The sequence below is a fragment of the Drosophila willistoni genome (genome assembly GCF_018902025.1).
Source record: "Drosophila willistoni isolate 14030-0811.24 chromosome 2L unlocalized genomic scaffold, UCI_dwil_1.1 Seg139, whole genome shotgun sequence".
NCBI classification, from domain to species: domain Eukaryota; kingdom Metazoa; phylum Arthropoda; class Insecta; order Diptera; family Drosophilidae; genus Drosophila; species Drosophila willistoni.
The window spans coordinates 2,926,625-2,943,499 of NW_025814046.1; the positions used below are offsets into that span (position 1 = coordinate 2,926,625).

Sequence of the window (16,875 nt, forward strand, 5' to 3'; positions counted from 1 at the left end):
AGGACAAAGAAAGAATCCTGCCACATTTTGCTCAATTTATAACACGGCTTTTGTGTGTCGCAACAAAATGGTGGATAATGCCTGCAGCCAGCACACACATACACACACACTCACACACAAACAGCGCCACAAGCGCAACAACAGGAACAACAACAGCAACCACTAAACTGAAGCTCGAGGGCGATAACGACCAGCGATAGGGGGAGAAAGTGCCAGAGAGGTAGAGGTAGAGGGAGAGGAAGATTGTCTAGGGAACTGGCAAAATGCTGCTAATGGCTAAATTAAGCATGTCATGCATTGCTCTCAGAGTTTGTGGCTATGAAGCCGATTGGTGGCCAGAGTTGCGGCAATCGTTAACAACAAGGACAAACGAGCCGCATCGTCTGCTTTGCTGCTTTTGGTTGCTTGCTGCAATGAAGGAAACTTTACACAGAATCTGCTTTGGGCTATAATGCAATATATTAGACAGACTGACGATAATTCTATTCTAACTAATGACAATATTCAATATTGCTAAATTTTGTTAGTTAAATGTGCAAAATTTACTCAAATAAAGTCACTTAAAGTTTATCAAACACAAATCAAACAACTAACCATAAATATTTGAAGTTTATTTTTTGATCAATCGTAAATGTTAGAAATTATCTAAATTTTGTTTCTTACTTTTACATAACTACTTGACCTAATTAAGATTATAAACTTCTAGTTATCTATGGAAATATGTATGGAATGTAAATAAGTTAAATTAATGAAGTAAATTTAATTATATAATAAATTTTTGAATTTTATGTCCATACTAACAAAGCCAATCAATAGTAAACCACAATTAGGTTTCTGTTCAATTTTGTTGCATTTACATTATGTCGTTGCACAATAAGCAAATATCAAAATTTAATCCTTTAACAAGATAGGTCAAACTGCATTTTGATTATATAATGTATAAATTACACACTTTTATTGTAGTAGGTTGAGACAAGTCCCAAGGCGAAGTGCAGTTAAGAACATCTCTCCCCATTTTCACTAATTACTTGTTTCACCACATTTCCACAAATGACTCTCTCATCCCTAGTTTTGTTTTCAGTATTGAAAAGTATATGTACAAATAGTGATTCAAGCCTTTCCCCACATCAGGAATAGTCATATAATTTTAACTGCTATGTATACTTTAATACGCTCAAATTACATCAAATAGAACCAGCAACAGATTATACTCAATATGTAATGAAATGGTAATCAAAATTGAACACCAACTTTAGTTCCAAATAGGACTGTGAAAATAGATATATAGTCATTGCTAGTGCTTGTCATAATTGATATATAGTCGTAGTTAGACTAATACTTTACAACTATGTAAGTATATCCTAAACTGTTAATAATAATAATAAAATTGATAGAAAGCCATTTTAAAATCATTTGCTTAAGCTAAGCCAACTGTTTATGATGATCAAATCATCCCAGACTCTACAATTGACAAATCCCAGCTTGTACCTAGTATCTATTCATTCAATTCATTTCAATTATTATAAAATTATAAGATCAATTAATCGGAAAAAGATTTTCAGCTTATGTTTTAATTCAAAATAAGAAAGGAAAACTTTATGACAATAAATTGAACAAGTGAGTCAGTAATCTAGTTAGTCAGGGAACTAGTGAACAAGTGAATCAGAGAATTTAAAAAAGAAACAAATTTTACTTACTCACTGAAGGGAGTTTTTATACCCTTGCAAAAAGGGTATATTAATTTTGGTCAAAAGTGTGCAACGCATAGAAGGAAGCATCTCCGACCATATAAAGTATATATATTCTTGATCAGCTCGACGAGACGAGTTCAAATAGTCATGTCCGTCCGTCCGTCCGTCCGTCCGTCCGTCCGTCCGTCCGTCCGTCCGTCCGTCTGGATCAACGCAAACTCCTCCTAGACCGTAAGAGCTACAGAGCTCAAATTTTGCATGTAGGCTTGTATATACTGCAGGCGCTGTATATCTCGGATTCAGCCGGATCGGATCACTATATCATATAGCTCCCATACAAAAGGCAAAGTCACGAACAGTGACTTTTCTTAATAACTTCGTTATTTTCTGAGCGATTGTCGTGAATTTTAATATTGGTGAGTTAATTACACATATAAGCGACTATGCCAAATTTGATCAAGATCGGGTGACTATATCATATAGCTCCCATAGGAACGATCTTTCGAAAACAGTGACTTTGGTGAATAACTTCGTTACTTTTGACGCGATTGCTTTTAAATTAAACATTTGTTAGTTTAAAATATCTGTTAATGATTGTGCCAAATTTGATAAGGATCGGGTAACTATATCATATAGCTCCCATAGGAACGATCGGTGGAAAACAGTGACTTTCATCAATAACTTAGTTATTTCCTATGTAGGCCGTTCTTTCGCAAACATTAGCCTTTTTAGCTTAAACGTTTTTCCACTTTTGATGGCTGTAGGTAAGGAAAGAGTTACCAAAAATGTTGCAAGGGTATACAAACTTTGACGCGGTCGAAGTTAGCCCCGGCCCTCTGGTTTAATTTTGATCACACATTCACTAAAACGTCTGGACTCTAATATCTTCCACTTATTTTGTTGATCCAATAACTAACAATCATTACCTCTAAAATTTTGAATTATTTATTATAAAATCAAATCTAATTTGTTTCATGTCTTATTTTAATAAGAATCTTAAATATATGTATGTATGTACGTTTTAGAAATTTTCAAAAGAAATAATCTTAAAATGTTTTGTTTATATTGCAATTAAGCTTAAACTGATGATACTTTATTTATTTATTTACTTTTAATTTATTGTCGCATAAAGTGCAGCCTGGGCTTATAAATCCTTACAAAGTGTTCAGACATATGTATGTGTGTATTTAATTTTGTTAAAATATAATTTTAATATTACTATCAATAACATTTACACTTGAATTAATATTATTATTGTGGTCATATATATTTGCCATTATAATTATGCAATTGTGTAATTTTACAAAAATTATAAATAAATATTTACGTTAACATTAAATCCAAGCGGAATTAATTATGCGTTGTTTTTGTATGCTTATAATAAAGCGATGGCATAATTTATTTGATTAAATTTGTTTAAAGCATTTATTAACTTGAATGTTTACTCAGCGTGATAAATGCACTTGAATTTACCACTACACACACACCCCCACACACAAACACACATGGCATACTGAGAACCGCAGACAGAAGACTGACTGACAGACAGACAGAAAAGCAGCAGAAAGCAAATTGCAACGCTTGATGTAAGTTTTTTGTGTGTGTGTGTGGCCCACAAAACATAGCCACAAAATTCGTTGAGTGAGGCAAGTAAAAACTTTCATACAAAGTTGCCACCTCATAACAGAAAGGTGTGTGTGTGTGTGTGTGTGCGGTGGGGAAAGAGATAAAGTTCAAGGTGCGCCCAAAACCCGAAAACCGCACCATCAATCTGCGTAAATGTTTAATCCAACAGAGATTTCTATACTTACATATATATGTATGTTTGTATGTATATGTGGCAGAGCCAACTGTCCTGCGTCCTGTTTTGGTTGTCCCTTTGGCCCCCCCTTACCACCCATTCCACTCAACCATTCTGCGGTTGGGCGCGCTTTTTACGTTCTCAATGTCTGTTGCCTGTTTTTTTATATTTTTTAAATAAGTTTACGCACGCCTGCTTAAACAGCAACACGAGCGAGGCCGGGACACGCCCCCCCTGGAAATTATGGCAAAGTGTGATGGGGCCAACCGACCGACCCTACGGTCTTTTGCCTGAAAGCACGTCGTATGTGATTGTAAGTGATTTTTATGAGGCCGCAATTATATCAGGAGCCATGTACACATATGTAGGCATCAGGCCAGGTAAATACATACGTGAGTGTAACTAAGTAAAAGCATAAGCATAACAGGGGTGGAGTGGAATAGGAGGGCAGGGGGAGCAGTAGAAGAGGCGTCGGAAGTTGAAAAAAAGCAAATTGGCACGCAAGAAATGCATTAAAATTGTTTATACATAGAACAACCCAAACAAAAAAACAAAAAAAAAATATAACAAAAGGAAAAAATTGAGTTCATTCAGGTCAGTGGGCATATTTGAAACTTTTTACACAAATTTCAGGTATTTTAGCAATCATAAAATCAATACCTTAAAGCAAAAAGTTTAAACAGAAAACCACAATCATTAAAAGTTAAATTACAAAAATTACATAGCAACAATTATCAGAAACGACAGGAAGGGTATAAAGAGTGAAGCCCGAGTTTAAAATTTAAATATTATTCGATGTATCAAAAAACAAAACTGTAAAATATCACAAAAATAAAATAGTTTGGACTTTATTTATTAACTTTTTTTATTGATTGTGTTCTTATTGTAATTCGTATTGATTGGTTAAGAAAAGGAAACCTACAAAATGTCTATACAATAAAAATTCAGTAGGCTACAACAAAAACAACTACAGTAAACTTTGACAACAAGCTCTAGAGTTTCGCCATTGAATAGCTTTATTTTCAGGTGCAGTTTGACTTTTGTGTGGTTGAGATTTGCATTGAAAATGCTGCACAAGGACTTTAATTTTATTGAAAAAGTGTATAGCATGTTTTATGCTCGAGAATGCGACATATTCGCTATAAGGATAGACGTCTTGTCTACCATATGCTATCTTTAACAACTGAACCGAGTACTATATTCAAACAAAACAAATTTTTCTTCAAACTTTATAAAATTCAAAATATATTTTAACCTATTTTAATAAAAAAAAACATTGAGAACTTGACACTTCCCATCATGATCATATACCAAATTTCAAATACTTTGATCATCTAAGAGACAGTATCGATAACGATATGGGCTCGATTCATATTGACGGCAATTTTAAAGTAGCTTTATTTTTTTTGCGTTATGTTATACTTGAGAGGTCTTTTTATTATGCATTAATACTTATAAGAAATATAGAAAAATCATTTAAAGGTAAGCTTACTGAGAAATATTTCATCATGGGAAACTTTTTCAAGAAAGTTTGTTGCAGAAATTGCCAATTTTTTTAATTGCTCTCGTATAAACTTATGCAGTTTCTTCTCGTTTAAGCCTTAATTCCATATTGATTCCTATATCCTATCTTATGATGTTACGCCGTAAGGTGTAATCTTTCATGTTTGTAAATAGAGTAGAATCCATCCGGTTATAGCGACTAAAGTTCGATGAGTGATTGGTTTTTTTTTTTTTTTTTTTTTTAACGTTTAATATATATTTGTTGAATCTACTCTTAAATTAGAGACTAACAACAAGTTTGAGATATTTTTCTTAGTCTAGTACTTAAGATAAATCCTGGTTTGTTAGTCGTAATACAAATTTATATGAAATGGCCTTCGGTTAATACGTCTTCCGGATATAATGGCGAAAATCGTCGGTCCCTAGAGCGTCGTTATAACCGGATTCTATGGCTAAGATGTAGATGATATTTTGCCAATTAATGTACCTCTTTTTCGTAAAACAAATTGATGACTCTACTTATGAAAATTTCACAAATAAGTAAACTGTTAATAATATTAAAAATTAAATTTCAGTAGCATTAAAAATTAAATAAATATATTAAATGCAAAATATAACAAACACAAGGCATTTGTATATTGTTAAACGATTTAGGAAATCAAAATTAGGAAAACATTTCAAAAATTTCTAAACTTTAATTTCTAAAGCCTAAATTCTTTTTAAACTCTTTGTGTAAAGTATTCACCCCTTTGTTTACTTTACAAATTAAAAGTTGTTGTTAAATGAAATTATCATAAAATATACTTGAACGATTTGCAATCATTATTAAACAGTTGAAGGACCTCATTTCATATGCTATTCGGGTTTCTCACACTCACACACTCACTAGTTTCATTGCATATGCAGGCTGGCATCATTCCAACATCGGAACACTTAAGAGCTTAGCCCAGGCAAAATGCTATTTAGTATTCAAAATTCATATGCTCTACTTTATATACATATAATACATACATATATACAGACACGAGAGTGAAAGTGCATTGAACGTCCTTGACTTTCACAGCTCAATATCAAGTGGTTGTTAAATGCTTGAATAATACTTATATATGTGAAAGAGGTTAAATTACTACCTGATGAATTGCTTCATGTAATCTGAACTTCTCATTGGAAAAATCAGAAAAAATGAGTGAGAGAAAGAGAGAGGGGAAAGATAATAGTATGATGTCTACTGCTTTCGAAAAATTTCCCGGCAATTGCTGCTTTTTTCTTCCTTTTTTTCCCCGGCTAACAAATGACATTTAATGAGCGGCAGCAACTGCTCCTTGACAATGACAAAGGCACTGATTTTCAACTCTGACTGAAACAGAGGTCCCTTTGACACTGGCAACTCCTTTTCACTGGCATGAAAGTCACGGCTTTTAGTCGCTTAATTTCATTTCTGTTGCATTTAATTGCATTTTTGCCATAGCGTACACTTTTCAGCTGACTCACATTTATTTGGGGCTTGGGGTTTTCCGAAGCGAATAAGAGGGGTAATATATGTATATAACAATTTATGGGGCACAATTTTAATTTCATTTTGTTGTTTGGCTGGTCTCTCTGTGGTTTCTGCTAATTGCTATCGTCTGGTGCTGTGGGTACTCTGATACTTGGAGCAATTTAATTTCATTTTATGTTTTATGTGTTGTTTTTTTTTTTTTCTTCTCCATTGTTTAATTAAAGTTTTGTACTCACCTTAAACGCGGCAGTTCGCAGAAAACCCAATCAGTCACTTCTTCCTGTTTGACCTCTCTGTGGGTGGTGGCTAAGTCGGCTTTGTTGCCAGCAATGACAATGGGAATGTCCTGTGTGTGAAAAGAACCCAGAAAAAAGAGAAATACAAACGTTGAAAACGGTATTAGCAGGAAAAACCAGCAGCAGTGGCTGGTGGCTGGTGGCAGTGGCAGAGAAACCTTGCCAAAACCGCAGACAATGGAAGTAAAAGCAAAACTGCGCTATAATTGACACTCATACACAATAGCGAAGCGAAACAGGACGAAAGGTTAGCAAACAACAACAAGAGATTTGGTGGAAATGCTTGTGGAAAAGCCAACAAAAAAGTCAAGCAAAAGAAAAAGGAAATGAAAATGAAAAGAAAACTACACGTAACTTGGAACAGGCCTAAGCTCAAAGGAATGATGTTTTAATTGCTTACGTTGGTTCTACTCCCTACACACACTCACACACACACACACATAGACCAAACCACGCTTAAACACCCACACGGCGTATGAGTGATTTGTGGGTTATGGTCGTGCGAATTTCTGCTTGGCTACGCTAATTACAATTATCCCCTGGACAATCACAAGCTTACCTGAAAATCACCACGCTGTTCACGTATCTCCTCAAAGCATTGCTTTACACACTGAAAACTTGGCGCCGATGTTGCCGCATATACCAGCATGAAGGCATGTGCCGTGGCAATGGAGAGGCGTCGCATGGCGGGGAATTGCATATCACCGGATGTGTCCAAAATGTCCACCTGCAAGTGTAACCATTAAATATGCAATTGCTCATTGAACTGACGAATATAATGAATGCATTAAGCTTGCTAATTAAACAAAAAATGCAGGAAAAATGAAAATGCCAACATCAAAATGAAAACTGGGTCAGCACCAGAAACAAGAACAAAATCCAATAAGGGTTATTCCCTTGCAAATGTATTAAATTTATTATATTTCACTTTTTTTCTTTAAAGCGCCAAAGGACATTTAAAGCCAATTAATGGTTGGATGACATGCAAACGTATATTTTAGGCATGGTATAAACCGCGATTCAATAATTTGATAACTGTATTTGGTTCTTCCTATGTTGGTAATATTCGAAATACCCGAAAAGTCTAAGTTTAAAATTTTTATTCAATGTATTTTTGTTTTCCTACTTATATATTTGTAAATAATTCTTGTATCTTAAGGATCTGAAGACTAATAATAACAAATTTTATATGTGTAGTTTTCCCATATCTAACATTTTTTATTGTTTGCAAAGATGAGAAAACTATCTTTAGATATTTATAGTTCATTAGTTATATGCTTCAGAGATATGATACGAAATGTATATGTATAACGGAATTTGGAAATCTATTGATTATGGATAAGTTTCGATGTCCCTACTACGTTAAGCCATGGCGATGTTTGCTTGGAAGTTCTATAACTCTAGTCTTTGGGTTATATCTATAGAAATATTTTCTTCAAAATGTCTATATATGCCACAAATGATCTGATATTGCTCTATCATACTAAATCCCTTAGATTAACGCACTGTTACTAAATTTACAAATTTTTGCTAAATTTGTTGTGAGATCTAATAGATTTTGGGAGAAGGTCAAAACTATGGCAAAATGTATATAAGAATTAGTTAAGACATCTCATAATACCCATGTAGAGGCAAAAATCGATTTTAAAGAAATTTATATTAAAGTTTAGTCATACTTTGAGAATCGAAGATGCAATTTTCATGATCTTTTTTTTTGTTAATTTTTTTGCCTTTGGATACCAAATCGTCCTGGCAACTCTTTTTGATTGAGCTAAATAAAAAAATAACATTCATTCCATGTTTTGACATTGCCTTTTTATACTCTTTATAAACGATTTACCAACGTGTATACATACATACATATATGGGTATGAATGTATTTACAAAGAACGTATTTTGCTAGAAAACTGAATTATAACGAAAAACAAATGCCCAATTTCTAAATAATAATCATTATAGGTTGCTGCTCACTGATTGTAATTATTTGTTATTAAAAGGTTATATTTTGAATTATAAACTATATAGGTCTCCAGCTAATTAGCATAAAAAAGATCTCATTTTATTGGAGCTTTAATTAGACAACTTTTTAAATCGAGAGAATTAACATACAACAAAATGGGTCCAAATTTTGACCCTAAGTTTCTGAAGAGATATAAATTCGTGCCTAACAAAATTTTGTAGCAATTTGGTTTTAAAAAAATTCAATGACTTAAAAGTTAAAAGTTTTTTTCAATAGTATAGAAACTTTTAATGAAAATTTCCACAAAAAAAAAATGTAAAAAATGTATAAAACCATCGTGAAAGCCACGGATTCTAAATAGGGCAAAACCATAAAGTTTGGTCATGTCTTTTTCCTTTTTGACAAAACTATTTGAGTGCAATAATAGAACCATGATACATATGTATCAATATGTATAACAGTGATTTGAAAATATTTAGGTCCACCTTATAAACATAGACAAAATTTTTGTAATGATTATATTCATTTTATTGTATCGCAAGGTACTAATTTTGACTATTATTATACCATTTTGCTGATACTTTAGTTACACAATAATAATAATCATGATCAAATTATGCAAAATAACAATGCTGATGTCTTACGAACTTCATTATCTAACAATGTATTGACCCACTTGAAAGACTACAACTTTTTGTATATACCTACATATTACACATTTACATATTTCTTGTATTTTAAATAGTTTATGCTATAGCAATGTAAATTTACAATAAATGTTGGAAAAAAACTACCTAAAATTATTTTCTAGTTCACTTAATTAGTTTTCGTCTTGTTTTCATTGAAACATTTGCAACCACAGCATAGTCAGCAAATCTTTTGGATATGCAAAATGAATTTTCTATAACGAAATAAATACCTATATATTTATTTATGTACATTTATAGATTCTCAATACAGGCAATCAGATTTCAATTGGTTTTCATGGCCAATTAAGCAGAATTTTGTTAGTTAAAATAACAAAATGATTGATTCTTGAGCTTAATTAAATTTTTGTGGGAAAAAACAAATCGTGCTTAATAATAACTTAGAGTGGAAATTGTTGGTCAGCCAATTTCCATTCCATGAAAGTATAAAGAGTTTAGCAAAGTGCAATTGTCTAGGCGGGGTGAAAAAAAAAAAAAATGAACCACCAACAGAAAACTCGTTTCAAATTGCCATTTAATATTTTTGACCAATTTTTGTTTGTTAGGGGTTTTTAAATTGAATAGCACTTTAGGAGGATTTATCGAATGGCAAGGACCCCGTTGCGTGGTGGCTTTTGGGTTGGCTGATTGTCGCGTTCAATGCTCACTTGATGCCCCACTAATCCCCAGTGTCAGGCATCTGTTATGTATATCGCAGCATGTTTTATACCCCAAATGCCACTCACCCACTCTCCCTTCTCCCAGCCTCCAAAAAGCCGCAATGTCAACGGCAACTGCCAAAGCCAAACGTTTAGCGGTGTCTCTACTTGAATTCAGATTCAGATTTGGATTCATAGCCATAGCCACATTCAGGTTCTTGGTCCTTGGTCTATCCATTGTCTGTGTTTGTGTATCTGTAAGTTTTTTTTTTTGGTTTTTTGGTTTTTTGCCAATTTCTGTTTTCTGTTGTTGTTGGTGTTTTTGTTTTCTTTTTTCTTTTTTTTGGTTGCTGCTGTTCATTGTGCTGCAAATTTGTAACGCATTGTTGCTGGGCGATGAGTGAATGAGTTTATTAAACGCGTCCTACAAAATGAGAAAATGTCTATTTTCCATGGCATTGTTGGCAGCCCTGTAGAGAACAGCCCACATCCTCCCACTCCAATCTCCAGTCCTCTCATTTATCCTGCTGCGTCGACATAAAATTGCTTTTAAAGCGTCTAAAATTGCTTAGGTTCTATATAATGCTTATAGCAACGGGTGGCCTGGCCAAGCAATCAGCTAAAAACTCCAACCATGTCAAATTGATTTTGAATGCACAAATTTAAGATTCAAGTCCAGCGTAAAGTATTAGATTTTTGGCCTTCATAAGAAAATGTTAAAATCAAATTAATTAAAATGAAATTTTCAGTCAACTAACGATGTCGATGTTGGCGATGTCGATGATGATGATGATGATGGCATTGCCCCTCCTCCCCACATATCCCCTCGTTTTATCTCTCCATCTGCCTTTCCTTGCAGTTTTAGTCATCATGAATTTTTGCCACCATAGCAACATCGTCACCCACAATCTCCTGGGTTCTGTGTTCTTCCCTCCTCCGGCCCTATTCTCACTGCCTTCAGCATACCTATTAATCAACTTTCTGGTTCAACTTTTGTGATGTGCTGTATATCCTTGTGGTGATGTTTGGTGTTGGAGTTCTTCGTGATACTGCTGGAGGTTGGGGCGGTGTTGATGTCGAGTTTAAGGCAAGTTTGAACAGCAAATAATCAGCTCATATACTGCAGAAAAAATGGGATGAGATGGCTGTGAACGATGTGCCATCAGAGCTTGGCAAGTTTGCCATGACATGACAACATGGTCCTCAAAACAATGCAAAGATAATGCAAAGTGATGTCGTACACAATTTGTAAAAATATGGCCACATTTTGGCTTGAAATTCCATTCAAAGTTAAATGAGTTTTTTTCAAATTGCTTGCTATTGTTTCAAAACGCTTTGGAATTTTCAGATAAAACAAATTTTTAAGTATTGTACAACACTAAAAATGAGCCAAAAATAGCTATAAATGTTAGATAACAACTATTACGACATTTAAATGAAATGCTTTCTCGGACGACTTCCAGCAGAAACAAATTTTGTTGTTTCAGAAAGTAATACCTTTAACTTTAGTATTAAAATTTATTAAAGAAACTTAAAACTGTTTATTATATGCAAAAAACCTACAAATTTATCTGGTTTTCAATAGCACACTTGTATATTTTTCTCAGTAAACTAAAAGGTTGTATCAGCATCGCAATATTTAATTTTATGTTATAAGATATTTGAAATAATTGTAACAATTTTTGAATACTTTTTTAATAAGTTATATATATAGTAGCGAAATGTCAAGAATATGTATATCTCACCATTCTGTCATCAAATTGTGTATAAAGACTCAGCTAAACTATACATTTCTGTTCTTAAATGTTGATTTTTTTAAGGTTTCGAATATTTAATGAAATTTGTGAAAAGGTCTGCGTTTTCTGGTATAACAAAGTCGCCAAAATGTACGCAACAGGCAGAAAGAAGTTTCTCCGACCCCATAAAGTATATATGTTCTTGATCAACAGCCGAGACAATCTAGCCAACACTTAAATTATCGGAGACTATAAGATCTAGAGCCACCAAATTTGACATACTTACATAAATACTTCATTTTTTGTGGCTTTTAGTTCTAACAACTTATTGCATTTATTAATTATTGTATTGAGCTGTTTGATTGACCTTATTCTTATACCTACACTAAGCATATACATATAGCAAATAGGTCCAGAAAGATTGATTGATCTGTGTCAAAGTCACTTCTAATATATAACTTTCTATTTCTTTAAGTTAAACTTATTTTGTTAAACATTCGAAACGAAAACAAAACCGAAAACAGACTTTTGACTATTATTAGAGTCCTTTTGAATTTCCCTAATTTCTATATTTTGGTGTCATTTGCCTTTTTCCTAATTCATTATTGTGGAAAATTCATAAAAACGAATGAAATAAAACACAAAATTCTTTTAGCTGGTGTGAACAAACAGCTGAAATTTATGACAGCGACTTGTTACAAGGCATAATAACTTTTGTGTGTGTGTGTGTGTGTGTGGGTCTTATTAATTTAGCCATTTTATGTTTGGTTTTGGGCCATCTCTATCGATTCGCTTATCCATTTATACAGTTGATGTTCTCACTCTCTTTATATCTCTCTGAGACATGCATGTAAGTGTCTCAAATTTTCCAAGTTGTTTCCGCTGTTTTGAGTGCGTGTAAATTTGATTAATGAGCTACGCTGCCATTATGCCTCCTCCTCAGTCTGTCTGACTGTCTGTCTGTCTGTCTATCTATCTGCCTATATGTATTTAACTCAAACTATGTTGCCTTAACCCATGCTCTGCCTTAGTAGCCTTTAAGCAGCATTTAAATTAGCAAAATGTTCCAACATAGATGTTTATATATTTGTATTCATCATATTGCAAATAGGCAAAATGGTAATGTGACCGCAAGGCAGTCTGAGAACAGCTTAGCTGTCCTTTCACATACACGAGTCCTTAAAATATGTGTCTATGTATGTGTATGTACATATATGTACTTGTGTCTAGGCAACTGAGATCTCATTTTGTTCAATTGCCATGGGAAAGTAATGGTTGCTGAGTATGGGATGTGGTGGATTATGGAGAGGGTCGGGGGCAGGAGCTACACGTGTTTGGTGGCTTAACATATTCACTTGGAAATTGGCAATTGGGAAATGTAAGTTAAAGGCCTCAACTGTGCCAATTAGCTGGTCCTAATTAATGCCATTTGACCGCAAACTGAGTACGCACACTATTCAGATTTAATTAATGAAGACCACTTGAAAATTTAAGTGAAACGAGAGAGTTTACATTGTGTAAATTGTCCAATGCAAACACTTGAGTGCACTCTTGAGTCCTTCCTTTACTTAAGTGCTGACAATAAATTTTCTAGTTGTTGCACGAAAGTTGCAACCTCCTTGTATGTATATATGTACTTAAGAAGGGGCAAGTGCCTCACCTTGTATTTACTTGGCTTGTTTTTGTTGTTGTTGTTTTGGTTGAACTTACCTTTAGTGTGACACCGCCCAGGTCATATTCGCGATTGTAAAGATCCTCGACAGTGGCACGATATTTGTCCGTGTAGGTTTTGAATAGAAAACGTTTCACAATGGAACTTTTGCCCACACCAGCCCCGCCCAAAAGTACGAGTCTTATGCGTTCCAGGTCAGCCATTTTCCAAGTGTAAATGTTTTGTTGCCGCTTTGCTGTTTTTTCTAAATCGTTTGTCGTTAAATAAAGTGCTCGACTTGGGGGCTATTGTTATATAGAGTATATAGTATGTTCTTTCTCTTTTTTTTCTTCTTCTACTTTTTCTTGTCGTTTACTCTCTCAATGGTGAATTGTTGTGGGATTTATTTCTTGTTGCTTGTTTTTGCTTATATTTCGGCATTATAAACACACGCACATGCACTTATAAATTTGTTTGATTTCCGTTTTCAATTTTGTTGTATTAGCAACACTTTCATCTCTTTCCCCTTGACATCATCATTATCATCATCATCATCCTGGCCGTTAGATATAATACATAAATGATGTGAAGCCCGAATTTCCGGTTTCCGCTCAGCAGTTCAACCCAAACTTGATGACATAGAGACAGGAAGGGTGAGGTCTGTAATGAGAGTAAGAGCATTAAATCTTCAAGAAGTCTTTTATAGGTATTAGCTTTATTTCGTTTCAAAGTTCTTTTTAAGTCTGTTGTTAAATTTTCGCAACATAATTGGCCATTTAATTGGCTTTGCCATTACAAAACATTTGTCCGAGAGAGAGAGACAGAATAATAATTTGCAAAAAGTTTGCCAACTTTCTGACATTTGTTTATGATGCATTTGGCCTTTGATAGTACAAAATTTTGGACTCACACAAATTGTTTCTGCTTGAACTGAAAAGTATCTGGAAGTTGCAGCTGCTGCCTCATGCCATGCCATGGCGATTGTGTATCTCTATATCTGTATCTCTCTGCATGCATTCGGTAAATTGTATCTGCAACTGTATGTAATCATAATCTGCTCACGTGTTTGCCACACAAATCAGCTACAAAGTCCTTGCCGACTGTGAGTCAAGCATCCACTCCATGCAAACCAAATAAAGGGATCCAAGCAGGCAGCAAGCAAAAACGTATTGCAAATTGCAAATAAACCTTGCAAAAGCAAACGGTGTGTTGGGGGGTTAGGGAAGGGGAAGGGTGCTCTTCACCCACTTAAGTTGACTCCATTCCTTCATTCCTTGTTGTAATGTTCATGCTAAGTGCAGGCAGCCAATTCAATTTGCCCAACATTTCTGCAGTTCTTAAAGCAAGGTACATCATTTGCACCTGCCCCGATGCTCTCCAAGAGGAAGGACTGACCCTTTTTGCTCTCTAATTGCAAGTTGATATAATTAAGTTTGCTGGCTAAATGCAATTTATTGCAATCACTGCCTAAGATTGAGCATAGTCTGGCCGTACCATAGTAAAACATTTTTGCCAGTCAACAGATAATAACGAGACAATTTCCCCAGCAGCACCAGCCGAAGTACCAGCTGCCACCTGGCACAATGAAAATGAGTTAAGAGCACAAGGTGTTAATTACCTTAAGGACCATAAATTTCAACACTCGAAATTGACAAAATGCCTTTGCAAACATTAGAGACTTTCTCTTCAATTGAAGGATGAAGAAATGGCCTACTAATACATAGGCAACAATGATGGTCACTGGAACTCATTTTTGAACAAAAAGGTTACCATTAGGTGATAAATACTGTAAATGTTTTCAGTTAGTTAGAATTCTGTGTAATTTTATAACTACACTTGAATTCGTTAATTGATGAATTGACTTATATGTTATATATTCAAGGCTTCATCTCTCGCATTACTCAATGTCTCAACGTCTTTAGTTAGATCAATTAATTAACTAAAGCAAATGCCTTAACTTTGGCATATTATTAATATTAAGTGCATTAGCAGAAGCTTTGGTTTATAGTGAAAAATTAAAAGTAAAAAGGAATGATAAAACTCCTCTTAAGTTTGTTTTATAAACATTTATGAATGACTAATCTTTTAACACTACATTAACTTTTCCTAAGAGAGATAAAGAAAAATGTTCAATTTTGAATAATTTTGTAGGAATAGAAATAACGACCTCTTCGTGCTTTCGAATGCTTTGTAAGTTACTCAATTTTAAGCTATTTGACACCAAATACAAGATTAATATAATACATCTATCAAGCAAGTTATAATGGCTATGATTGCAATTCCGAACCATTTTTCATTATAAAATTTTTAAAAGCCTTTTCGAATTATGATTGTCTCAATGAGCCTTATGTATAAATTCTATATTCTTTTCACATTAACTTTGTATTTAATGTAATAAGTTATGACTCTTGGTGCTGCTACGAATAGTAAATGCTCCCCAATACTTCAGAAACTCGGTACTGCATAGAGCCCTGAACATCCCATACATAAAGGAAGATATCCGCAGGCTGAGCGAGAGATACATCTTGAGGCTTGAACATCACGAGAGTACCCTGGCTATCAACTTGCTGAAGACTAAAGAGAAGGCACCCGATGGATCTTCCATTCTTACATCCGCACGACTGACCGCCATTCACAAATACTTGAACAGAATTAATTTTGTATGTCAATCATCAACTACAAGAATTCTTAAATCTTAAATCTCCCGACAGAACATAATAAAACTTCATAAAAAATGAAAAAATCAACTTAAATTTGTATTTAACGTAATAAGTTATGACTCTTAAAACTCTTAAGCAAAATCTAAGCACATTTCTTCTTTCTTACCATTTGAGATTTTTAATTTGATTTACCTTAAATTTAATTTCAATAAAATACTGTAACTAAGCAACATTTAATCATCAATTATTGCAAACATTCGAAAATCTCAGATTAAATTACTTTTGATGAAATGAAATCTATGCAAATTTTTGTTGTACAAGTTTTTCACAGGAATTTGCAAAAATTTGTGCACGTTGAGTTTCCGGAAAAAAGGGAATTACAATATGTAAGCATAATGCTCGACATAAATGCAAATGTTTTAGCCAAAATGTTTTACATGATGTTTTATGATATATTTAATGGAAAATTTGCCCGCATTTTGTTTTTAAATACTTGTTCACCCTCCCCCCCCCCCATACAACACCTTTTGGCTTTTGGTCTTTTGCATAAAAAATAAAGAAAAACAAGAAAAAAGAAAAACTCTGCGCAGTCGCATAATATGCATATTCATTACATTTTCCATCTAACTAAAATACACAGACTATATAGACTAAATATATATAAATGAGAATGAGGGCGTGGCTTTGTGGGTGTTGTGTTTTGTTTGTGCAGGATAATGCATACGATATGTAAA

General features: G+C 33.9%; 1 protein-coding gene across 1 annotated transcript in view; it reads right to left on the bottom strand.

Annotated features, from left to right (window-relative positions):
* LOC6638351 (GTP-binding protein Di-Ras2) overlaps window positions 1–16,875 on the bottom strand; it is a 49,830-nt gene that overhangs the window by 9,980 nt on the left and 22,975 nt on the right. The window contains exons 2-4 of the mRNA XM_002061344.3: window positions 13,541–14,141; window positions 7,349–7,516; window positions 6,730–6,839 (exon numbers count right to left, since the gene is read on the bottom strand). Of these exons, the coding sequence (XP_002061380.1) occupies window positions 6,730–6,839; window positions 7,349–7,516; window positions 13,541–13,705 (443 nt within the window). The 5' untranslated portion in view covers window positions 13,706–14,141. The remainder of the gene's footprint in view (window positions 1–6,729; window positions 6,840–7,348; window positions 7,517–13,540; window positions 14,142–16,875) is intronic.